This window comes from Urocitellus parryii, chromosome 6 (genome assembly GCF_045843805.1).
Source record: "Urocitellus parryii isolate mUroPar1 chromosome 6, mUroPar1.hap1, whole genome shotgun sequence".
NCBI classification, from domain to species: domain Eukaryota; kingdom Metazoa; phylum Chordata; class Mammalia; order Rodentia; family Sciuridae; genus Urocitellus; species Urocitellus parryii.
Window position 1 is genome coordinate 97,674,373 of NC_135536.1, and position 25,802 is coordinate 97,700,174.

Genomic DNA, 25,802 nt, shown 5'->3' on the forward strand with positions numbered 1-25,802 from the left:
CTCACAAGCTTGACAAGCCTCTGCCACCCACCCCATCCTTAGCCTCCAGCGTCTCAAAAGAGCCTCCAAAGCCTTTTCCCCAAGCTGAGGCTCCTTTGCAGAACGCTAACGGGTGCGGACCCCGATTCTACCGGAGGACACCTGCTGGGTTAGGGGGTAAAGGTGAGGACCGCAGAACCTTTGCTGCGTAGGCGGGGGTCCGCCTCCGCGCGGCCGCTGCGCGCCTCCGGGAACTACGCTTCCCATCCTGCTCCGCTGCAGCAGCGCGCCCCGGCGCCGCGCCCGGCCGGGAGCCGCCTGTTGATCGCCGCGCTTGCCCGGGCCGCGGCGCCGCCCCAGCTCATCCGACCCCGTTACCTCGGGGTTGACAGGCCGACGGCCAGCACCGCTGGCTCCGGGATGAGCGCACGGACGGGTGAGGGCTCCGGGGGCGGGAGGGTACTGGTCCCCGCCAGCCTCTGGCTGCAGCCCCCGCGCCGGCTCCCGGGTGGCCGCCGCGCCCTCTCTGTCCGCTGGAGGATGCTCCGCGGTGTCGGCGCTCGGCCAAGCTGGCGCTCAGTGCCGGGCCGCTTCTTGCCTCCCATCCCCGAGGGCTGCGCTGAGCTGCCGGGTGTTGGGCGCGGGTGGCGCGGGTGGCGCGGTCGGCAGCCGACGTGTGTGGGTCCCACGCCCCGCACTGCGGTTCTGCACAGATGCAACCAGCAATGCCGCTGCAGTGAGGGCGCGGTCTCCTGTCCCCTCGGGCTGCGGGGATGGTTTTTTTCCACGCTGGGCTTTGTTCCCCACTTTCTCTTCTCCTGTGAACGTTTGAGACGTTCCCTGAGTCTTATCCGTCTCATGGCCTCGTTCAAGCGGGCGACGGAGAAGGGTGGACTCCACTGGCGTCTTTCCCCGAGATATCTGGAGCTGTCACTGGGAGGGCGTTTCAGCTTCCCAGAAAGCTGCCTCCTGCAGGTCCTCGAGACAATGATGGTGATAATAATAATTGTTATTATTATTAAATATTATTATCATGATCATTATTATCATTTTCTGGTTAAAGTAATGGTGGTATGTGCTCCCCGGGGCTGCCTCAATTTTCCCTCTTGACAGGCAGAAATGAAGGTTGATTTTTGTTTGTTAGTTTTTAAATAATAAGAGGCTCTTAATGGGAAATTTTACTTGAAGAATTGAAAGATGGGAAGGTGATGTGGTTAAAATTCAAATTAGCAATTAAAAGGCCGTGAATGCTACAGCGTCTTCCGTGCCTATTAAATATCTGATTCACAAGGCCCTTGCGAAGGGAATGAGTTCATAATCCACTTGAATCAAACCGTGTAATATGATGTATTAAGAACCATGTAGTGTTATGAACGACCAATAAAAAAAATAAAATAAAAAAAAAAAAAAAAAAAAAAAAGAACAAGAAGGGGGTATTTTAGAATCCTGGCTTCCGTCGTAGTTCCACCATTAAGGAGCTGAGGGACCTTGCGCAAGTCCCTTCACCTTTCCCATGTAAAAGGGGAGCATTTGGCTAATAAATGATTTCTAAACCTCAGTTCTTCTTAGATTCTCATATCAGGGAACTGAAGAAATGAGGGTGCTTCTGTTTAACACCATTACAAAAAGCCTGATTGTGACAGAACAAGCAGCTGCACCCTAGTGAGGAGGAAAGATTTTCCTTCAGGGCTTAGGCAATCTAATTTAAAAAACAAAACAAAACAAAAAAACAACCTGATTTCCTCTATCTGTTCTCTTCAATTTAACCCAGTGCATATTAATCATTTTAATTTTTGTAAGTTTCTGTGATTGGTAAGCCACTACGTGGTGGTTTTTCTGTTTGCTGAAAGTGAGGTGATGGGGTCAGCACATAAAGGGTTAGCTGGGCCTGAGCTGTCAAATGTGATCAGCAAGAAGGTGGGGGAGGAAGCTCCAGGAGAAGTAACCAGGGAGAAGGTATAGTAGAAGGGAGGATGCGCAGTGATGGGTCATTGTTTGAAAAATAAATACACAATAAAAGGAATGAGAGAAGCAGGAAATCAGTGCAGTGCAGATCCTAGTCTCACAGTTGGCTCAGCTAGACTCATCAGCTAGTCTGAAACCTTTATGTGGAAGGTTGTTGGAAAGTGAGATTTTCACATTATTTCAAAGTATCTCACCATGGACCATTTAGAATGTCCTTACAGTGTGGAGGTTGGGAGGTCACCAACTCAACCAAATGATCAAGTTTAGCTTCACCTGTTATGGAATCTCCTATTGGAATAAAGTCATAACTTTGCCTATATAGTGTTCCTGCCAAAAAGATGTGGGGGAGAGGGAGCATCTATTGTAGATTAAAATACTTGTGATATAACAATGAATTGGGATCTGTGAACTTTGAATTCTACGTGAGGAAAAAAAAGATAAAAGGACATTTTGGAGGCAATTGAGGAAATTTGAATATGGACTGAATATTGGGTAATATTAAATATAATGTTAATTTTATTAATGTTAATTAATTAATTTTCTTAGATGTAATAATGGTAGTGTGGTTTTTGGTAGAGTGTCCTTTTTTGAGATATTGGTAATAGTGGTGAAGTGCATTGACATTTACAACTTTCAACTGAATCAGAAAAAAAAAATACCAGGGTGAAAGAGCAGCTGCAGAAATATAGCATGTCTGCAGAATGAAGATAGCTGGTGAATTAAGAACATATACAGTTACTTATTATACCATTTAAATTTTTCTGTTGATGTGGGCTTTTAAGTAAGAAACTGGAGATCAATAAATAAATATAAAGAGAAAGTTTGTGGTAGAGAACTGTATGGTTAGTAATAGACTGCGGTAGTAAATTTGAGAATATAAGGGAGTGGTTCATTTTATTTGGGGTTAAGGAAGTTTTGGGGAAAGAACTGATCTAGCTTTTGGACAGAACAAAAATTGTGGGATTCCCTTTCATTTACTTTGTGTGTAAATCACACATATCTAAATGTTTTCCTCATAGACTATAAATAGTTCAAAGAAGTCATAGAAGTCATCAGCAGAAGAGACCCCTATTACCAGAACAAGAAAACAGTCAACTCTTCAGACAACATTTATTCTCTTATACAAACTCCTTTGCTGCAAGGATAATTTTGCTATAGCTGAATTGTGTGTGTGTGCATATGTGTGTGCATGTTTGTGTACATAATAATTTAAGGTATGCGTGTTTCCTTGTATGCATGCCTAAAATAGCATATGTGTGTATGATCTTTGAGTCTCTCAATCAGTATTTTCCCAAATATGGAAAGTTTGTAGGTGTTACAAGAAAAATAAAGCACCTGGGCAGATATGGGAAACCCTATGCTAAACAAAACTGAAAAGGTTTGTTTGCTCTTGACTGTTCAGCACCTTTCATGGTTAATGATCATTGAGCATGGAGATGGAGGTAGGGTGGGAATGTCTGTAGGATATGGTATGGAATGTTTCTCAAACTATGTGCAAAAATATAAAAATCCTTTTTGTTTTTTACTGGGAATTGAACCCAGGGACACTTTGCCACTAAGCTATATCCCTAGTCCTTTTATTTATTTACTTATTTTTTATTTTGAGAGAGTCTCACTAAATTGCTGAGGTTGACTTCCAATTCACAATCCTCCTGCCTTGGTGTCCTGAGTTGCTGGAATTACAGAGATGTGCCACTGCACTGGCAAAAACCAAAAATCTTGAGGGACTAGCACTGCATGAAACTAACTTTGGGAAATACTGCCTTGAAAACATTTTTGGGTAGAGGACCAGGACATCTCAGTAAATGTGTAGATTGTAAATATTTGTCATTTGTTTTCTATTACCTATAGATTAGAATTCAAATTTCAGGTTCTGGTTTTAATGAATCATAGCTATTTGACCTTGATCTACTTTTCCAACCTTAATTTCCCATTTCTTCGACAAACTCTCCTGCTTAGTACTTTGCTCGTATATATGAGCCATTTTTATTTTCAGTATATCAAAAAGTCATTTATACATAACTTTGAAGGTTTTGTAGTTCTGTAAAACTAGGTGGATTTTCTGCTATAGCCCTTCAATGGAGCTGGCATCTCCACCTTTCTTCCCATATCCCATTTTGAGTTCCTTGTGCTTGGTCCTGCATTTCAGCACATTTCTCAAAGCTGTGATTTGGTGTTATACCTGCTCATATGTTTTGCCCCAGCTATTGGGGCATTAAGGACACCCTATGAATTGTGTCTTTCATATGTGTCATCCATCTTCCTAGATTCCCCTAGTGACAGTAAGATGGTATGGGGATGAGAAGGTCATCTCTAGGACTGTGGGTGACAGGAACTCCTGAAACAGGGCATAAGGCGAGCTATATCAAGCCTGGACATAAGAAGCAGAGTTGGAGCACCAGCCCTAAGATGGAACCAGGAAGCTTCTCATCAGAGTGCTTGGAGGAGTTTGGAGTGTAGTGAGCTGGGCTGCTCTTCAGCTATTAGGTGTGGGTATGGTCATCCTTATTGTTTATAGACACCCATTCTGATTGGGCAGTTCCCATTATATACTAGTTGCTAGATGTTTTGCCTATTCCTTGGTAAACAATCATTAGTAAAGGTGTACATAGCCCATAAATCATAGCAAATCATAAATCCAGATCTGGCTGGTAGACAGTTGATGTACACCTGTAATTCCAGTGACTCAGGAGGCTGAGACAGAAGGATTGCAAATTCGAGGCCAGCCTCAGCAACTTAGAAGGGCCCTAAGCAACTTAGTGAGACCCTATCTCAAAAGAAAAAATGAAAAGGGCTGGGGATGTGGAAGTCAGGGGGATAGACAGAGGACAAGAAGTAGGAACTTGGGATGGGGGTGTAGCTCAGTGGTAGAGAGCTTGCCTAGCTTGTACAAGGCCCTGGATTCCATCTCTAGCATGGGGGCAGGGGGTCACCGGGAATTGAGAGGAGAGTAAAAAGAAAGAACTCAGAAAAATAGAGCCAGGCAGTAGGATGAGGAAGTAAGACCCACTAAGAGAGCCGGTAGCCTGTGCACACGTTGAGACTTCCATATGAAAGAGCTACCCCAGCCAGGCCACTTCTTGGCTGCTTCCTGCTCAGATGGAAGTCTGTGTCATAGTTTGGCCAGCCCATACCTGATGACTTGCCATATCCCTGGCAGTTCTGACCCAGGGCACTTACAGGATACTACCTCTCTGTATTTACCAAATTCTGGCAAAGAGAACAGAAGGAAAAAACACCCCCAAAAGAAGGTTATTCCCAGACCAAGGACAAAAGAGAAATAGCTTTGAGAGCTTGCATGCACAAGGCACTGAGCCCAGCACAAACACTTTCTCCTTAACCATCACCTCCACCTTCTGGGATAAAAACAGTCATGGGCCTAATAATCTTTCAGTCAACCATGAACCACTTGCACAACAGTTGTCCCAGAAGATCATATCAGCTGGTGACACTGTAGCTGTCTTAGATCAAATACACTGTGTTGTTTGCACAACAATGAAATCATTTAACGATGCATTTCTCAGAATGTGTCCCTGTCATCAGGCAGCGCATGGCTGCTCTGTTCTTTGCCTGTTTTACAGGGGAAGGGAAGGAAGCTCAGAAAGGTGGTCACTTGCCATGTGTTGGCATCATCACCTGGGCTGGCTACTTCCAAGTCTCATACTTTTAGTCTTCTGTGCTCTTCTGAACCTAGAGGGAAGCCGTCACTCTGTTGTTATAAAAGGGGACTGTTCTCAAGCATGATTTAAGCTCTGGCAATTTTTATGTTGTGAGATTGGGAAATTAAGAACAAATAGTCTCAAAAACAAATACTTGAAAATCAAAAACAGATTCTGGAAGATCTGTTCCTTGTTCCCCTTCCTGCTCACTCCTTCCCATTGCTTTGCCATACTTTTTGCCTGAAATTCCTCCTCATCCCAACTCACTCTCTGTCCTTCATCCTCTGCAGTTATTTCCTACAATGTAGTATGAGGCATTTGGTTGTTTATAAATAAGGAAGACTTGACCGGCCCATCTTCAAACAGCCAGATTCCAAAACACAGACTATAGTTGTCACTTCTTTATATTTGCCCAGCAGCTAGAAGTGAATTAAATATATAGGATCAGTCTGTGTTTTGTTGGAAGATACATTGATGGGCTAATTTTTTTCTCATTTGCTGGTTTTAGAAAATGCAGATTTGGCTGTTGTGAAAAGTGTTTCATTAATTGTTTTTAAATTATTACAGAATTTTGAGGATATATGAAAAGAATAAAGAACAATTCCCTTTTATTTACTGATTCACTCACTTAGAAATAAATCATTACCAGCACAATTGAAGCCCAAGGTGGCATTTTTCCTTTCCATGAGCAGTTCTTCATGGCACTCTTAGATATGTATTCACTCCTAAGCAATTTCTAGTACTGTTTTGCCCATTTAAAAACTTTTTACTAACTTTTAAGAGTAATTTTTGTTTACTGTGTTGTTATTTGGTGTGGGTTCAATAAATAGGGGTGTTTGTTTGGTCTTTGATTTCATCTTTGTGTATAGGCAGGGCCCCAAACTGGGTGCTTCCTGTTATATCTGATTTTCCTTTTCCTTTTCCTTTTATTTTTTCAGTACTGGCGATTGAATCCAGAAGCACTGTACCACTGAGCTACACCCACAGCCCTTTTTTATTTTTTTAATTTTAAGCTAGGGCCTCACTAAGTTGCTGAGGCTGGCCTCCAACTCATGATCCTCTTCCTGCCTTAGCCTCTCAAGTAGCTGGGATTATAGGTGAGCACCGTGTGACTGGCTGATTTTCCTTTCTCATAGCGTAGTTATACAAATAAGCTAGTGGAAAGAGAAACAAAGAAAGCCCTACTCTGTTTTTCTTCCCCAGGTTTATATTTCTGGGTAAAAAAAAAAAAAAAAAGATTTGTTTAAGGGCCCAAGCCATCTTTCCTTAAGCTCATGCCTCTACTCCCTGTTTTCTATTTTGCTAACCAGCTTTGTATGCTTGTCTACCTGGACTCCTGAAGCCTTGTTTGATGTGTCCTTCCCTCCAGTGTGTGTGTTGGTCTCTTGTTGCATGTTGAATGCTTGCTGTGGGATACACGCCCTGCCAGAGGTCAGGCTGAGACAGAGCTTTGCAAACTTTGCACTGTAGCATCTTTAGCCTGGCAAATGCAGACCCTGCGTGGCCTCGGAGGGGCTACAAAGGCCAACCACAAACCAGAAAATCTATGATTCGACTTTAAAAGCTATGAGAATGTGGGTTCAATCCCCACTATTGCAAAAGTAAATAAATAAATCAATAAAAAATAAAATTTATGAGAAGGCTGCATCCTCTCCATAGTATATCTGTATTTTTTTCTTGTTTAAATAATGACTGGCTTTTCTCTGAATTTTCAAAGTTATGATGGTACAATTTTTTTCCCTTCTGACTTTGAGATTTGCTGGTACATTGACATAACATATGCAATTTGCTTTAACATTATTAATCTATCTTTCCCTGATGAACTATAAGCTCAATTAGCACAGGATATTATTGGTTTTATTCACTGCTCTTGTCCCAGCAATGTCTGGAAACAGCAGGTTTAAAATAGGCATTTGTTGAATGAATATACAAACCTGACCTTGAGAAGCCCAGGAATATAAAGGATTACAACATGGTCCCTGTCTTCTGGGAGATTGTGGTATAATTGGAGAGAGACCCATATGTGTAGCATATATGAAAGATAATAGCAAGTGATGAACATCAAATTGGTGACAAAGGCAATGCAAATTTAAGGAAAGGAGCAACTTCTGTGGGCTTAGGTGATCTCAGAAAGCTCCATGGTAGGAGGCGGAGGCAGCAGATGTAATGGAAAGTGCATTAGACCTGAGGGTCACTGTACCTCCCTAAGCTCATTTCCTTCATTCTTCATTGGTTGCACAATATTTACTGGATGCCTACTGTGGGTCAAGACTCGTGTTGGGAGTTAATATTTATCAGTGAATAAATATGATATAGTACTCCCCTCACAGAGATTAGTAAAGAAAACAGAGATAAAACATGTGATTCTAATAAAGCCAAGAACAGCTGTAATCAGAAGGGAGCCATGTGGTAGGGAATGACCCAGATCTTGTGTAGATCTTGTGTCTGAAGGAGGAAGTGAAGCTCATACTGAGCATAAGAAAAAGGAGACCAGAGAAGAAGGAGTGGGACTGCTCTGAGCAGAGGAATTGGAAGTGGTCCAGGAGGCTGGATCCAGGAGGAGATGGGGAGTAAGGGCGGAAGAGGCTGATCAGGATGACAGAAATCAGACTGTGAATTTGGACCTTACTCACAAGGCAGTGGGAGGATTTTAAGTTGGAGATATGTGGGTCTGGTCCTCAGGAACGAAGTCTAGGATGAAGATATGGATTTTGGAGTCTTCAGGGTATCAGTTAAAACTTCAGGGACAGATGAGTAATATGAGAAAAGAATCCCTTAGACAAGACTTTGAGGAATGCCAGTATTTAAGGTAGAGGAAGAAGAATTGTGAAAAGAGACCAGAGAAATAGGAGGAAAACAACCATGTTGCTGGATTGGGTGGTCCAAGACCTGGCTTAGCTCTGACATTCTGTGGTCCTGCAGAGCTAGAATCTGAGCCAGGTCACAAAAGCAGAGCACACAGATAGGCCATGAGAATAAAGGGCATTCCAAGTAATAGAGCTATATATGCCAGCTTCCCAACAAGAAACAGAGGACACACTCAAACAGAATGACTTGAGAAATTTTTAATAAAGAGACTATTTACAATGATGTGGAGAGGGTTGAGGGAATGCAGCAAGGCAGAATTCTGGCACCAGACAGTAGAGACCCTTCACCACCCCAAGGCCTCAAAGCAGCAATGGAGAGCAGTGGGGGGGATGTGACCTTCTGGACCCCACCTCCTTCTCCTCCTGCCCTCCAGTTCCCTGCTGATGTCTCTGGTTCGCCAAATAGAAGCCAGAAAGGACAGGAACCCATTGATGCTATCTAACAATACTGTTCCTGAGGCACAGAACAGGGTGGGGAGTTGGTACAGAGGGGCAAACAAAAGCAATCCAAAACAATTCACTTGGAAATGGAGGGGTTTAGATAAGAGTGTACTGGTTTTGTTTTTAAATATTTTTTGGTTGTCAATGGACCTTTATTTTATTTATTTATATGCAGTGCTGAAAATCGAACCCAGTGCCTCACATATGCCAGGCAAATGCTCTACCACTGAGCCTCAACCCCAGTCCCAGTATACTAATTGTTTTATTGCTGCTGTAACTAAGCACAAATTCAATGACTTATAATTCAGTAACTAAGCACAAATTCAGCACTAATTTTTTGTCTTACACCATTTTAGAAATTAGAAGAGTCTCAGTGGGAGCCGGGCAACTGTGATCCCAGCAACTCAGAAGACTGAGGCAGGAGGATCATGAGTTCAAAGCCAGCCTCAGCAACTTAGTGAGGCCCTAAGCAACTTAGTGAGACCCTAAGCAAGTCTATCTGTCTCAAGATAAAAAGGGCTGGGGATGTGGCTCAGTGGTTAAGTGCCCCTGGGTTCAATTGCTGGTGGTGGTAGGGTGGGGGGAAGAATCTCAATGGGCTAAAATCAAAGTGTCAGCAGGATTGTACTGCTTTCTGGATGTTCCTGGGCTCCTGGCCCCATTCTGTATCTTCAAAGCCAAAAATCGCATCATTCTGATTCTCTGCTTTCTGTCATGAAATTTTGATGTCTGGCTCTTCTGCCTTCCTATTCCATCTTTTAAGAGTTTTGGATTCATAATTACCTAGATAATCCTGGCCAGTCTTCCTTTTTTAAGACCCTTTATTTTATCACACCTGGTCTCTTTTGCTATGAAAAGCAACATACTCACAGGACTGGAAATTAGGGGCTGGACATTAAAAAAAAAAAAAAAAATATATATATATATATATATATATATATATATATATATATATATATTTGGTTGTAGATGAACATATATCTTTATTTATTTTAATGTGGTGCTGATGATCGAATCCAGCATGTCATATGAGCAAGGCAAGCACTTCATTATTAAGCTACAACCCCAGCCCTAGGGTCTAAGCATTTTTAGGAATCCATAATTCTGCCTACCACAGAGAGCAGACAAACCACTTTGGCTGGAGCAGAGGTCTCTATAGGAAAGTAATGGGAGAGAAAACAGGAAGATCAGATTAAAACCAAATTATGGGGGCTTTGGATGCTAGATTTTTTTGTAGACAAGAAGGAGCCATTGTAAGTTCTTGACAGGAAAGTGGTTTGTTAGCAACCTCCCAAACTGCTGGGATTATAGGCGTGTGCCTCCGGTCCTGGATTCATCAATAGTCTTAAAACTTTTTCATGTTCAGAGTTCAACTTTTTAAAAATCACTTTTCAATATCTGTTTTTTCCAAACAGTCTCTCTTCTGAGCCATTAAGAGTGGTAACAGCCATTAACAGTGGTAACAAAATCTGTAAAAGAACTAAACATCATTGATCCTAGGCACTTAAACCTGCTCTGTAATTATGTGGAAATAAGACCTTCCTTTAGGAGTACTACTAAACACACCTGCATTGCCACCTCCCCCAAGGCCTTGCTTCCTAGGTTTTAAAAGAATGTTCCACAGGTGCTCCTGGGGTTTCCTTCCAGATCCCTGATACCCAATGTGCTCTTTTTTTAAAATATATATGTGTGTGTGTGTGTGTGTGTGTGTGTGTATACATATATATATACATACACACACATACATATACATATATATGTATGTATACATATATATATTAGTTGTAGTTGGACACAATACCTTTATTTTATTTATTTATTTCTATGTGGTGCTGAAGATCGAACCCAGCACCTTGTATGTGCTAGGCAAGCACTCTACCGCTGAGCCACAACCCCAGTCCCCAATGTGCTTATTTTGAGGCTGGTACTCTTGGTGCTTATGTACATACAGGCAGTGACAAACACATGTTGACTGTTGCTGGTGAAGTGTTTATAGCACCTTATCAACTAAAACAGCTCTCAATTTCAGAATGGTAAATGTGATATTGTGCAACTTAAAAGAGTCCTTTAGGAAGGGTAGTTCAACCAGCTCATTGGATTTGTAAGTGCCTGACAGATGAATTGCATGTCTCATATCATACAATAAATTAGTGATGGCTGTCACCAGAACAAAGTATCTGGGATCAATTTGGTTTCTCTGTCTTTCATAGGACTTTCATTTATTTTTTTACTGAAGTATAGCCATTGAGGCTTAAAATGGAAGGCAAAGGAAGATAGAGCTACATTTCTTGTTGAAAGGATATGAAACCACAAACCTGACCATTGTGAACAGTTGAATTAAGGGGAGGGGACAACATTCTAATGGCCCCTAAGTGGCCTACCTGCAACCAGTCTCTTCCATGGCAGCCCATTCTTCATTCTTTCCTTTTGTACTGTCTTGTTAAAAACAAATAGGTATGTTGGGACACTCCCCTACTTTAAAAGTTGTGGGGGCTTCAGCAGAATAAGATCCGAGTCTCTTAACATAAGGAAGCCCCTTTATAGATGTCCCATCCTATCTTTGGTTCTTTTCTCTCCTTCCTTCCATGAACCCTCCTCTCTAATCACCCATCTACCTCACCAGCATCAACACTATCAGTTAAATGCATTACTATTTCCTGAATGCAGAGTTATCTTCTATGGAAGCTCTGTAAAATCTTCTGTAAGGGACTGAGTAAAACTTTCATTTTGATTGAGAGTTTAGGAGTTGGGTGGTATAAAAAAAAGGGAGGTAGCTAAAAGGAGGCTAGTCTAAGGGCATAAAGTAAGAAGAATTAGGGAATGTGGCTTAAAAACAGGAAATGAGAATAGAAATAGAATGGAAGTAAAAGAGAGGAGAAAAGAGCCAGGTGCAGTGACTTATTCCTGTGGTCCCAGATTCTTGGAAGGCTGAGGCAGGAGGATCACAAGTTTAAAGCCAGCCTCAGCAACTTAGCGAGACCCTGTCTCAAAATAAAAAAATAAAATGGGCTGGAGATATAGATCAGTGGTTAAGTGCATCTGGATTCAATCCCTGGTTAAAAAAAAAAAAGATATTAATCAGAGTAGGATTCTTAGTAGCTTTATATGTAGAACACTTGCCTAGATGTGCAGATTTTGTCTTTTTTGTTTATTTGCAATGCTAGCGATTGAACCCAAGGTCTGACACATACTAGGCAAACACTCTACTGCTGAGTAGACTCTGTCTCAAAATATAAAAAATAAAAATAAAAATAGGGCTGGTGGTGTGGCTCAATAGTAGAGCCTCTCTAGGTTCCATCCCCAGTACTGGGGAGGAGGGTATGGGGGGATAAAGGAGAAAAGAGAAAAGTAGAGAGAGTGATTGTGTGGCCATGGTTTTAGACTCTCACTTAGTTTGATTGCAGGGGAGTTACTGGACAATGCTTTCTCACATAGACTTCCAAGCTCTCTTTCCTGAATGAGTCCCATTTTGTATTCTTTACATCACTCTCTCCCTGAAAAGACACAAGCATGCTTCTTACAACTGCCTTTTACAATCGATGCATTGTTCTTCCACTGTTTGTCTATGGAAAGCTGGGGAGGCAAAGGAGTAGGTTGAGAAAGCACTCACTACACTGAGAATGAGAGGGCCAGGCACACACATCCTAACTTCATGACCTTGGGCAAGGCACTTGGTCACCTTCACCCCAGAGTCATCATCTGTAAAATGGGAATGCGAGTATCTGTGCAAGTTTTCTCACAGGATTGTTATAAAGATAAAAAAAATAAATATCATATACTATTTATGAAAATACCTTGTAAGCTGTCACATTGCTCTGAGAATGCAGATGAAGGTAATATTACTTTTTCTTTGAATTATTTGTTCCATAGATGACAATGACAATGTAGCACTGTCTTCTGTTAATAAGTCCTGTTTGCAGAAAGAAGACAACAGTATTTCTCTTTTATTAGTGCTAATCTGAAGTCTCAGGAAGCTGGACTACTTCAAGGTGCATGGTCCATGAGAAAGGCATATAAGAAGCTATGGCACTCCCCTTTCAAAAAGAGCTGGAGAAATACAAGAACATTGATGAAGATGAGCTTCTTGGCAAGCTCTCAGAAGAGGAACTGAAACAGTTGGAAAATGTTCTAGATGACCTAGATCCTGAGGTTAGTGACATAGAGCTGGAGTGGCTAATAATAGTACAAGGTAAATAGCATGGCTTGGTCCCTGCACAATAGTAGAAACCCCTCAACTCCAAATGCAAATTCTATCTTCTTTTCTTCAGTTGGTTCTGGGTCACTTTTACAAATTCATAGAGAAGCCAGGCAGAGGCACATGTCTGTAATCCCTGATACTCGAGATGCTGAGGCAGGAGGATTCAAGTTTGAGGTCAGCCTTGGCAATTTAGTGAGACCTTGTCTCAAATAAAAAGGTCTGGGAATATAGCTCAGTGGTAGAGTGCCCCTGGGTTCCCCAGTACTGGAAAAAAAATTCATAGAGAACCTCATATAGCCACTATTTAAGATTTGTCAAATATATTTCTCAAAAACCAGTTTAATGTAAATGAGGAAAAATCTTTTCAAATGGTTGGAGAAATGGTAATCAGACTTAGAGGGAAAAAAAGGAGAAAGGATAAATTATACTGAGATTTTTCTTTTTTTTTCTTTCTTTTTTTTTTTTTTTTGTGATGGGAGTGTGTGCAGATGACAGCACAAGATGACAGCCCAGCCCCATCTTGCACTGTGCCGACTGGGAGCCTTCATGGGAGGGGACCGAGAGCCAGCTGTAACTACAGTACAATGAAGGCCTCATACTGAGATTTTTCAATGTGTCACCAACTTTGCTAGGTGCAGAATCTGTTGAGATAAATCATATTATCTCCCTTTAATAAGTGAAGAGACAGACTTGTATAGGTGATATTATAAATAAGATCCCAGACTAGGAAATGTCTGCTGCGGTAGTATTTAAGACAGGTCTCTAATTCCATATGCAGATTTTTATATCTCATTTCTTTTAAATGAATAATTTGATTATCCTACAATAATTGATAGATTAGAATGACTATATAATATCAAGTAAATTTTAATAGAGCTTCTAATATTTTTATTTTCAAAAGAAAAGCTAAGTAGCTTGTTATATTGATGGTACTGGTGGTATTATCTTAAGCTTAAAATCAGACACTTTCAAAATAGTGATTTTGTTATAAATAAAAATATAACTAAAATTAATTATATGATATTCTGATATGTCAGATACTTTGGACATTATTTTCATTTTATTTTATTTTGAGATAGGGTCTTGCTCTGTTGCTGAGGCTGGCCTTGCACTTGAGATCCTCTTGCCTCAGCCTATCAAGTCACTGAGATTATAGGCATGTGCCACCATGCCTGGCTTTGTTTTCACTTTAAAAAATACAAGTACAGTCTTTTTTTATTTTGTAAAACTTAAGGAACAAATCTCAAGGCCTAATCAAACAGGTATTGACCTCTAGTATAATAGCCACTTACCTGCCCAGATGCTTCCATTGGAGAGAGGTTGAAAATGTAGCCAGCCATGTTGGCTTCTTATTAGAGTCTCCACACAACTGCCTGAGAGCATCTTGGGCACATAGCTAGCCAAACCTAAGCATGATCGAAAAGGAAAGAGGCCTTGTTACCCATTCTAGAAGGCATCTGCAGAAGGCCCAGAGGCTGCTTCAGCATCTCTGCTGTACTTGAGCTCCTTGGGAGCCCTTCTCTCAGCACAAGGTACTAGAATAAGCAGGGCCTTGGAGATGTCCCAGGGACCCCAACCCTCCGTCCTCACAGGTCTCTGCCCAGGTATCTTTCTCCCTGCTTCCCCACATACAGCAAGGAGGAAAGAGGGAGTGAGTAACAAAGTATCTGTCCAGCAAATATCTTTTCTTCCTGCCCACACCTCTCTGTTTTGTCAGAGTGCCATGCTGCCAGCTGGATTCCGACAGAAAGACCAGACACAGAAAGCAGCCACCGGCCCGTTTGACCGCGAGCACCTCCTCATGTACCTGGAAAAGGAGGCCTTGGAACAGAAAGACAGGGAGGATTTTGTGCCCTTCACTGGAGAAAAGAAAGGTAAGGACCACAGCAGCACCTCATGGGTCAAAGGGACTCTTAACGTACTGCCATGGAGAGTCAAGTGAGGGACCTGACCTGGAAATGGAAGTAAGCCCATGAACTGCATGTGGAATTTTAAAACAGTGGCTGGTGGATACGTGCCATTCTACATTTGCCCAAACCCGTAGAATGCACAACACCAAGAGTGAACCCTAAGATAAATTATGGGCTTCAGGTGATAATGATGTGTCCATATAGATTTATCAGTTATACCAAATGTTTCACTGTGGTGCAGGATGTTGTTAGTAGGAAGGTTTGGGGTATAGTGGAATTATCTGTAGTTTCTGCTTAATTTGATTGTGAACTTAAAACTGCTTTAAAAATTAAAGTTAGTTTGTTTAAAAGGAAAAATATTCATGGCAGACTGTAAAAGCAAATTAAATGAATATTTAGGGTGTGATGATCTCAAATTAGTCCAATGGAGAAAAAAATCTAACTCCAAAGAAAAAGTTTTGAAAACGTGAAACAGCTTGATGGAGTGTTCCAGCGACACTGGGGTGCTTTACTAACTGCTGAAGCCCCCACAAAGCCTTTCCACTCCCTGCCTAAGATGGCTGTAGCACCACACCCCTAATCTTAGAGCTATGCTGATAGGCTCATGCAGTCCTTCCTTCCTTCATCTGGCATTTGTTGAGAACCTTCCCTATACAGAGCCAGGTACCGAGTACTGGGACTACCGGTGCCTTAAGACCCAGCCCTGATCTTAAGGAACTTATGGCCCTCAGGAAGATGGGGCTGGGAAAGCTGTAAGGAGCAAGGGGATATATCTCCACGCCAGGCTGAGCTCTGAGCCAAGACAAGGAGACTGTTAGCTTCAAGCCTGAGCTCCCGTTTGGAGGAAGAGTGTATGATATCAGTTGCCTGTCAGCTTCCTCAAATACAGTCAGTCACTTGGACCCGTGTCTCTTTGGTGATCCTATAGTAACTAGAGTATTTTAAAATACAAATCAGATCATATCACTTTCTTGCTTTAAGTCCCAGATCCTTACTGCAATTTTCACAGTGGGTCTAGACTCCACCCCCTGTCAGAATGCATCTCTTCTTCCTTACTAAGCTTCAGCCCCACTCACTGTCAGCGTTCACTTCCCCAAACCTGCCCAGTTCTTTTACATCTCAAGTTGTCTTCTCATGGACTCTTCCCTCTGACCCATATCCCACTTTTCATATCCTAAGGCTCTCAGCTTAGCTATCAGTACCTCAGGTCTTCCATGATCTCTAGATGATATAGTCCCCTTGATTCCACCATGGTACCTGGGTATTGCTGTCACAGAACTATGATAGTATTCATCATTTTATTTATTTACTTTGGTGTGTTTTCCACATCAGATTGAGATTTCCACAGTGGGTCTGGGTCATTTTGTGTCCTGGCACAGAAATCAGCCCAAGGGGAGCACTTGATAAGCGTGGGTTCAAGTGACTGCCATCTCTGAGCCTTTGTACCAAGGCAGTGGAAAGCAGAGCACCTGTCTTCTCAGTTGGCATGAGTCAGCAGTACTGCTGTCCTCCATATTGTGCGTATTTAATGGATCATACCCTATTAGAATGTCATTTAAAAATGTCATTTAAAGTTGAACAGTAGAAGAACTGGATCAATAACCAGAGATTATTGTGGAAGTGTGGAGCTGTTTCTGAAGCCCCACAGTTGCTATTGGACTAATTGAATTGTTAAAAAAAAAAAAATTGTTAAATATTTGATAAAACACCAATAAACATCAAGTATTAGGGTAGTGGCAGCATAATAAGGGGAAAGCTGTTGCCTGTTGTTCCTGGAGTAGAGGTCTGAGGAGCCTCTAAGGTAGATTATCTCTTGATCCAAATTAAGCTGCAGGTGGATCATGGGGAGTTAGGAATGCAGGAGCTAAGTATAAAAGGGGGGTATAGTCATACTGCAGCTGAAAAGGATGGGAAGTAGCACAGTTCAAATGAACAGGGAGCAAGTTTTCCAAACAGAGTGGTGGGATCAGAAAGAAGTATGTAGTACCCCCAGAAGGATGAGCAGAATCATCTAGGAGTGGCAGGAGGCTATGTGAGGCGGAAGTGAGGTCCTCAGGAGAAATCCACACCTTAGTTCCTGATGCAGCCTGAAGGAAGCTGCCCCTAGAGTCCTGGGGCCAGATTTAACTGTTCAGTGCAGCTTCAGTACAGATTTAACTCTTGCAGTGCAGGAACGATCTGCATCAGCATTGCCCTGAACACTGGTAACTATTGGGTCACTTGTATGCCTCATGTTTAGGGTAATCCTAAGCAGTACTGGGTAGAAAGAATTAGAAAACCTGTTTTGACTCTATATGCAAGATCATATGAGAGGCTAGGGTTATGGCTCAGTGGTAGAGCGCTTGCCTAGCACATGTGAGGCGCTGGGTTCGATCCTCAACACCACGAAAACATAAATAAAATAAAGGTATTGTGTCCATCTATAACTGAAATTTTTAAAAAAAAATCATCTGAACCAAAAAGGAAATGTTTCAGGCTTGCAGATACTATGAAAATTAAGTTTGCCATGAGCACCAATGGCTGAGATGTTATTGATTGGTTTGCTTTATTTCTTCATTTTTTAATCTTCTGGTCATGTTCCCACTTTATCCCCCAGTATTTTTTCCTTCTTTCTGGGACAGGTGGCAGCTTATGTGGTGCCCAGAAACAGGATGTATGTCAGTGATGGAGGCCCTGCTGCCAAGGTGCCCCAGACAGCCACAAGTAGCTCCCTCCTTTCCCTTCTGGGGTTCCCATCTCTGGCTCCCATTCATTTATCCAGTCGTTTGATAAAATGGTAAATAATAAGGAAATATTCAACCCCTATGATCAAGGAAATCTCCTGGAAGGTTTTCATGAGAGAGTTATTAACTTTGGGTTTGACCTTTCCTTTCCCATAGCAGTAGATGGGCCAGGCCAGCTGGGGAGACCTGGAAAGGGTCTGTGTCCCAGTTGGCTAAAACTGGAGCCAGCTGTCTGTTCTATCCAAGGTGACAAAGACAGTAGAGGGGTGAGTCTTAGGGGATTCTAAAGATCAAAAGGGAAGAGACTATTTCAAAGATCATGTCCAAGAAGTCAGAGCAGCTCCGAAAAAGAATGAAGACTCAAGTCAAAACCTGGGAAGAACTGAAAGGGAATGCAGGTGGGTCTAGGGTATGCGATAGCAATGGCTCTAGAATATCCTGGGTTTACCTTTCAGCCCTTGCATATGTGGGATGTGGGATGTGGGTATGTTGGCCTGATGGAAGTTAGGAGCAGGTACTATGCCATCCTTCTAGCAGTGTGATTTGTCAATCCATAAGTTTGGGCTAAAGAGTAAAGAATACAGATTGGCATTTTCTGAGGTAAGGGGTGGTAATAAATGGAATCTGAGTGACAGGCTGAAATGGGAACTGTTGGCAGAGAGTGCATCTATGGGAAGCAAGGAACGCCTTGCTACTCATAGATCCCCATCTCTAATTATAGAGACCCTGGTTTTTCCCTAAAATCAGGCTTGTTTGATGTACTGTGTCCCCAGGTCACTGTATTAGTCCAGCTGATCACAATTGTAGCTCCCCATGTAAATGTAAAGGGAAAACTCTGGGAGATCATCAGTTCCTAGTACTGTCTGGATGGTCCTGCCCCCAGTATTTACAAGGTCCAAAGCAAAAACATGAATAGAGGGGCTGGGGATATGGCTCAAGCGGTAGTGCGCTCACCTGGCATGCACGGGGCGCTGGGTTCGATTCTCAGCACCACATAAAAAAATAAAATAAAGATGTTGTGTCTACCGAAAACTAAAAAATAAATATTAAAAAATTCTCTTTCTCTCTCTCTTAAAAAAACACTTGAATAGACCCACATGCCATTTTTCCCCAAACATTTAAAAAGCTAACAAATCATTAAAATATATGTATTCTCCTAATATACCTAGAAGGCCAGAATTCTTGGACTAACAAAAATTCTATGCAGGACATCAGGCTGTTCTATGCTGCCAGCATCTCAAGTACACACCCTGGCCCACACATTTAAGCTTCATCCATACTTCCCCCAAGGGCCCTTTTATTGTCTGGGAATGCAGGATGGGCTGCCATCAAGGACATGGATATGGACAGGAGCCCATGGAAGCAGGCTCAGGACTTTGGGAACAGAGAATGTCAAGATCCAAGAGGCCTGCAGTGCGGTCTAGCATTCTGGAGGGAATGTCCCTTTGGCCTTTATCCCTTTGGATTCTTGGTAGAGAGAGATGTAGTCAGAAGAAGACTGGAGAGGGGTCTTCGAAGGTGCAGAGCCCAGAACAGGGCTCCCCCTGCCTAAGGCAGTGCTACAGGTGATAGGCAAGTAGAAGCCATCTTTTTCCTCAGTGTTTAAGAACTATTTTTCAAATTTCTGTGTGACTTAATACAGGATTTCTCCTCTAATATTCCTTGTGTCTAATGGTAGATTATTGACTGTCTAGAGGTTCAGCAGTCTCAGTTGGTTATGAAATAACTTAATAATACAGGTCTTAATGGCCACAACTGCACTTTTTGCTCAATCCACTTACCCTACCAATAAGGGAGTATCACACAACATTTTTTTTTCCCTTCTGATTTAAAGGAAGAGTCTTCATTCCCAAAGAAAAGCCTGTAGAAACTCGTAAAGAAGAAAAGGTGACCCTGGATCCAGAACTGGAAGAAGCCTTGGCCAGCGCCTCTGATACTGAGCTTTACGACCTTGCAGGTGAGCCTCAGCTCTGGCCCTATGACCTCTGGTATGCAATGGTACTCCTGGCAGCAGGCTTTGAGCTTCTCCATAGCTGCTGAGTATTATTATGTCACCAGGTTGACTCTGGCCATTATGTAGCTGTAGGACCTGATGCAGTGACTTCATCTCCATGAGAAAATCTGATTTTGCTCTAACTCTCTGTAAAATGCCCAAATAATACCCATCCTATAAAACTCAAGTTACTATGAGAAATCAGAAAACAACTGTGAAGGTGGGTTGAGAACTTAAAGAACTAAATAACAGCCTTTATGCCTTCCAAGGAGTGTTCACATTTTGCATGTTATTGAGTTTTATCACATTTTGTAATCACGAAATTTCCATGGAGGTCTTGCTCTTCCACATAGTCACCAATCCATCTTGATTCATGCTAAGATCTCTTTGCCTTCTTATTTTCTCAACACTAGAAACATGATAATGATAATTATTTTAATTGATCTTATATGCAGACAGTAAAAGCTCAAATAGTACAAAAGAAATATAATGGAAAGTAAATCTTTCACTCTAATTACCTATACCCTTTCCCATTTCAGAAAGATTTTCTGCTGTAGGAGGCTGAGTAGGAGGATCACTTGAGCTTAGGAGCTATGCCAACCTGCACAGCACAAGACCCTGTCTATTTAAAAACAATGAAAAATTAAAATGAAAGATTTCTTGCATATACTAGCATTTTTGTACATTAAGTCTCCTCCAAATGTATATATATATATATATATATATATATATATATATATATACACACACACATACACACACACACACACACACACACATACACAGTGTTATTAGGGCACCAAAGGGAAAGGTGCCTTGAAAATCAGTCCACCAAAAAATCAACTCAAAGTGGCTCAAAGACTTAGGCACTAGAACAGAGACCCTGTGCCTAATAGAAGAAAAGGTAGGCCCAAGTCTTCACCATGCCGGCCTAGCATCTGACTTTCTTAACAAGACCCCTAAAGCACAAGAAGTAAAATCAAGAATCAATAAGTGGGATGGATTCAAATTAAAAAGATTATTCTTGGCAAAGAAACAATAACATGGGCTGGGGATGTGGCTCAAGCGGTAGCGCACTCGCCTGGCATGCGTGCGGCCCGGGTTCGATCCTCAGCACCACATACAAACAAAGATGTTGTGTCCGCCGAAAACTAAAAAATAAATATTAAAAAAATTCTCTCTCTCTCTCTCTCTCTCTTTAAAAAAAAAAAAAAAGAAACAATAACGTGAGGAGAGAGCCTACAGATTGGGAGAAAATCTTTATCACATGCACCTCTGCTAAAGCATTAATCTTTAGCATATATAAAGAACTCAAAAACTGAACCCCCCAAAATAAGTAACTCAATCAATAAATGGGCATGGGAACTGAACAGACACTTCACAGAAGAAGAAATACAATCGACCAACAAGTATATTAAAAAGTGACATATCTATCAATTAGAGAAATGCAAATCAAAACTACTCTAAGATTTCATTTCACTCAGAATGGCAATCATCAAGAATACAGGAAACAATAAATGTTGATGAGGATGTGGGGAAAAAGGTACACTTGTGGGACTGCAAATTGGTGCAACCACTATGGAAAGCAGTATGGAGATTCTTCAAAAAACTGGGAATGGAACCACCATTTGACCCAGATATCCCACGCCTCAGTTTATACCCAAAGGACTTCAAATCAGCATAACACAGTAATGCAGCCACATCAATGATCATAGCAGCTCAATTCACAATAGCTAAACTATGGAACCAACCTAAGTGTCCTTCAATAGATGAACAGATAAAGAAAATGTGGCATATGTACTCAATGGAATATTACTCAGCTTTAAGGAAGAGTGAAATTATGACAGTTGCCAGTAAATGGATGGAGTTGGAGAATATCATGCTAAGCAAAATAAGCCAATCCCAAAAAACCAAAGGCCGAATGTTTTCTCTAATATACAGATGCTAATTCACAATGAGGTAGAGGGCATTAGAGAAGAATAGTGTTACCTTAGATTAGGTTAGAGAGAAGTGAAGGGAGGGGAAGGGAAGTAATGTGGGGATAGAAAACATAGTAGAATGAAACAGACATTATTAATTTATGTATATATGTGACTATATGACCAATATGATCTGCAACATGTACACTCAGAAAAATGAAAAATTATATTCCATCTATGTATGATATATCAAAGTGCATAAATGCATTCTACTGTCATGTATAACTAATTAAAACAAATTTAAAAGTTAATTAAAAAAACAGTCCACTGCAAGAATTATTTTTATTTTCCTAGAAGACATATATAATAATAATCTTCCTCCCAGCAGAGCCAGCTATGCCTTTCTCTAATACATGCCACCATCTCAGCCACATTTTCATTTCTTCTGTGATGATGTCAGCTGTTGATACAAAGGTCATCACTGTGAACCCCTCAGAGGTCCCTACAGAAGATGAGGCACCTGCATTTCCTGATGAAGAAGGTGCTTTGCAGTAACTGGTCGTCTTAGCCCTGTGGTTACTATGGAGAAATCCCATCATGGTTACTGCTCCTCCTAAGGGTTGTCTCATAGTCTCTACTGGAATTGCCCAAAGGGAGAATGTAGGGCAGGACTTCTATTCCCAGAAAATGCCTGAGAAAGGAGAAAGGGAAAAACACCAATCATTTGGAAGATTCTAGATCCTGAAATCCATACAGTAAAACCAGAGAGATTATCCACATAGACAACTGTCCCTGTTTATCCTGACTCAGCCTTGGTCCATCATCACATGCTCCCCAGGAACTCAAGAGGAAGCCTGGCTGGGTGGTTGGCAGCATCTTCTCTTGGGTCAATCTTCCAGAAGACTAATAGCAGCTCCAGGAGTGTATGGACTGACAAACAGTCAGGTTTAGATAAGAAAAAGTGTTAGTGCATTGCCCATATTATTGTGGCAGATACAGAGCAGGAAGGAAAGGTCAGAAGATCTCTTAAGACTTTGCCTCCCGTTCTTGGCCATATCTCATGTGGTCAGTGCCCAGAATCTAGTTCTCAGTCCTGCTGTTCTAGAGATTTGATTTTGTTAGTATACATAGAAGCAGTCAGATTAGAGTAGGGTGATGAGAACTGACCTGTTAGCCAGATTGATAGGAAACAGCTAAAACAAAAATTAAAACTTCTGCTGGGTGTGTTGGTGAGCACCTGTAGTCCCAACTGCTAGGGTGGCTGAGACAGTAGGATCACTGGAGCCTAGGAGTTCAGAGCTAGCCAGACAACATAGTGAGACTCCATCTTTTTTTTTTTTTTTTTTCTGGCTCTAGGTTTTGAACCCAGGGCCTCACACATGCTAGATAAGCACTCTCAACCCTGAAAACTCATTTTTTAATCACTAAATAAATAAAATTTCAAAATGGACACAAATTATAAGTGGAAGTTCCTTGGTGAGTATAGGGCTAGAGCAAGAAGGAGTGTTTGTTGTATGATCTCAGTGGGTTGTATTTACTAAAAGGACATCTCCCTAAGACAATGCCAGAGCCATGGTAACAAATTATTTATTTATTTAGCAAGAATTTGCAAAGCATGCAGAGCAATGACTGACACATAAGAGAAAGTCATGTAATCCTTATAATAGATAAAGTATAATCATTATCTCTATTTTAGAAATGAGAAAATAGGTATTTAGTAACTTCCCAAGTCACACAGTATGTGACAAAGTTAGGACTCAAACTCTGACTGCTCTGGAGTCCCTTTAACTATATTTATTTATTTATTTGTTTCCAATTTTCACTTTTTTTTCCTTTTTCTTTTTTTACAGTGTTAGGGATTGAGCTCAAAGCTTAATGTTCCACCTCCGAGCCATACCCCAGCCCTTAATTCTTATTCTTGTTGGTGCTAACCATTTGTCCTTCCTTCCATGTGCTGTGCTGGCTGCCTCCCTCCTTTGCAGCTTACAGTATGATTGATGAGAATCTCAGGCACTCCTCTGCTTCTCTCTTGTATTTTCGCTAGCTTCGGCCTGCCTCACTCATCTGCCCCAGGGTGGCTTCCTACATAGTGTGCTGCCTCCTAGTGCACATTCTGTGTAATACAGGAGACTAACATCAGAATGCTTAACTGACCTTTTATTGCTAGTGTCACTTTTATGTCCCACCAAGGAACACTGATTGAAGGTGGGGAAAGAACAACTTCTTTTAGCACTGAGAGATAGGGAGGCTTATGCTAAAAGAGAGTCTCTATCTTTCTGTTTTTGCCTCTGAAAAGATATATGCAATAATCTATATAATATTAGATCTTCAAAATCCTGAGACTCAGTCCCACATTCTCATTTTGCAGATAGAAAACAGAAAGGTTGAGTCTACTTAACTAGGGGATCCAAACAGTTATTTAATGATTGGAGAACATAATTAGACCATTGTTTCTCAGACTCGAAATGATTTTACACATTTAGATATAGAAAGACATTTAAGCTCGCTGGTAGTCTTGGAAGGAGGGTTTTTAAAATAAGTTTCTTTAGCACTTTACATATACCACACACTGTGCAAGTAAAGGGAACCTAGAGACTTACCTTCATGATCTAAAAAACTGTTCTTCAAGGAGCAAATTAACACCATGAATATCCTAACATGCTTCTCCAAACTTAATGCTCATTCATTGTTGTCTTTGTTTTTAGCTGTCCTTGGAGTACACAATTTGCTGAACAATCCAAAGTTTGATGAAGAAACAACCAACGACAAAGGTGGCAAGGGCCCCGTAAGAAGTGAGTTGATGTGGGATTGGGGTCCATGAGGCTTCGGAACCTCACACGTTGCTGGTAGGAGGAAGGCACTGTGTCATTTCACAAGGATCATCAGATTCTATACAGTCATTCAGAACATAGAAGCTGATGAGAGGAGCTCTGTCTGGCAGTGTAACTGGTACTAGCCTGTGTATTTTGCCCAGAGCACACTTTCTTAGTAGATCTGTTCAGTAAAAAGAGAAAATTGTTGGTTAAAAAAAAAGGTTACATAGCCAGCACTGAAGGTGAAGTTTCACGTTCCTAAGGGTGTTTTAATCGATGACGGTAACATGACAAAGTTCTCTTCTCTGTTCAAGTGTCTTTTTGTCTCAATAATGGATGCTTGCACTAGAATTTGAGTACCTCCTTCCTGCAGAGAGCATGAAGGACATGCTGGCGTGGACTTCCTGGCCCAGAGAAGTTCCAATCCACTGTCTTCTCCTTCAGTGTTTCCTGGAGAAGTGTACAGTTAATTAAACTCTCTCAGTTACGCATTCATCAGTCACCTAAATACCTACCTTATTCCAGAGTGTTCTAGGCTTAGATGCAAATTAAAAATGATTCCTACATAAAGGAACTTACCTGTGCAGAGTAGGGATGAACCCCTAATCAGGCAATCTTTGTACAGTGTGATCCAGGTGCTGTGAAAACTCACAGCATATCATGGCTTCGCTTGGATTAATTATATTTTATTCCCACTGATGGAGCTTTGGGAGATGCTTTCTAGTCAGTAACGTATTTATGAACTAGCATTTATCATGGGTAATTTAACCAGACAATGAGCAATATCCTTTTTTCTTTTCCTTTTTATTTTTTTTTTTTCAGATTTTGTTTCCCTCCCTCTCTTTCTCCCTTCCCTGTTTCTCTCTCTCCTATACCAGGGATTGAATGAGGGACACTTTACTACTGAGCTACAACCCAAGTCCTTTTTATTTTTTATTTAGAAACAAGAGTCTCACTAAGTTGCTGAGGCTGTTCTCATACTTGCAATCCTCCTGCCTTAGCTTCCCAAATTGCTGGGATTACAGGCATCATACCTGGCTGGTTTTTTCTGTTTTTGTTTGTTTGTTTGTTTGTTTGTTCATTTTAAGAAATGGAAATCATTATTTTTATTTATTTATTTTTGTGTGGGCTGCTGCGGATGGAACACAGGTCCTCATGCATACTAGGCAAACACCCTACCACTGAGCCATATTCCCAGCCTTCTGGTTTCTTATGTATTTATAGATATGAAAGGCTCATCTTTTTAAGCTTTATTATCAAAGGGTAGCATTCTAACATGCTTGCTATTAGCAATCCAGTACATGATCTTCTGAGTTGATACACACACACACACAC

General features: G+C 41.4%; 1 protein-coding gene across 1 annotated transcript in view; it reads left to right on the forward strand.

Annotated features, from left to right (window-relative positions):
• The first annotated feature begins 292 nt into the window (after nucleotides 1–292).
• Nucleotides 293–25,802, forward strand: part of Tmod2 (tropomodulin 2) — a 45,108-nt gene continuing 19,598 nt past the window's right edge. Inside the window, exons 1-5 of the mRNA XM_077799841.1 lie at nucleotides 293–415; nucleotides 12,863–13,060; nucleotides 14,827–14,983; nucleotides 19,577–19,699; nucleotides 24,360–24,446. Coding sequence (XP_077655967.1) covers nucleotides 12,935–13,060; nucleotides 14,827–14,983; nucleotides 19,577–19,699; nucleotides 24,360–24,446 — 493 coding nt within the window. The 5' untranslated portion in view covers nucleotides 293–415; nucleotides 12,863–12,934. The remainder of the gene's footprint in view (nucleotides 416–12,862; nucleotides 13,061–14,826; nucleotides 14,984–19,576; nucleotides 19,700–24,359; nucleotides 24,447–25,802) is intronic.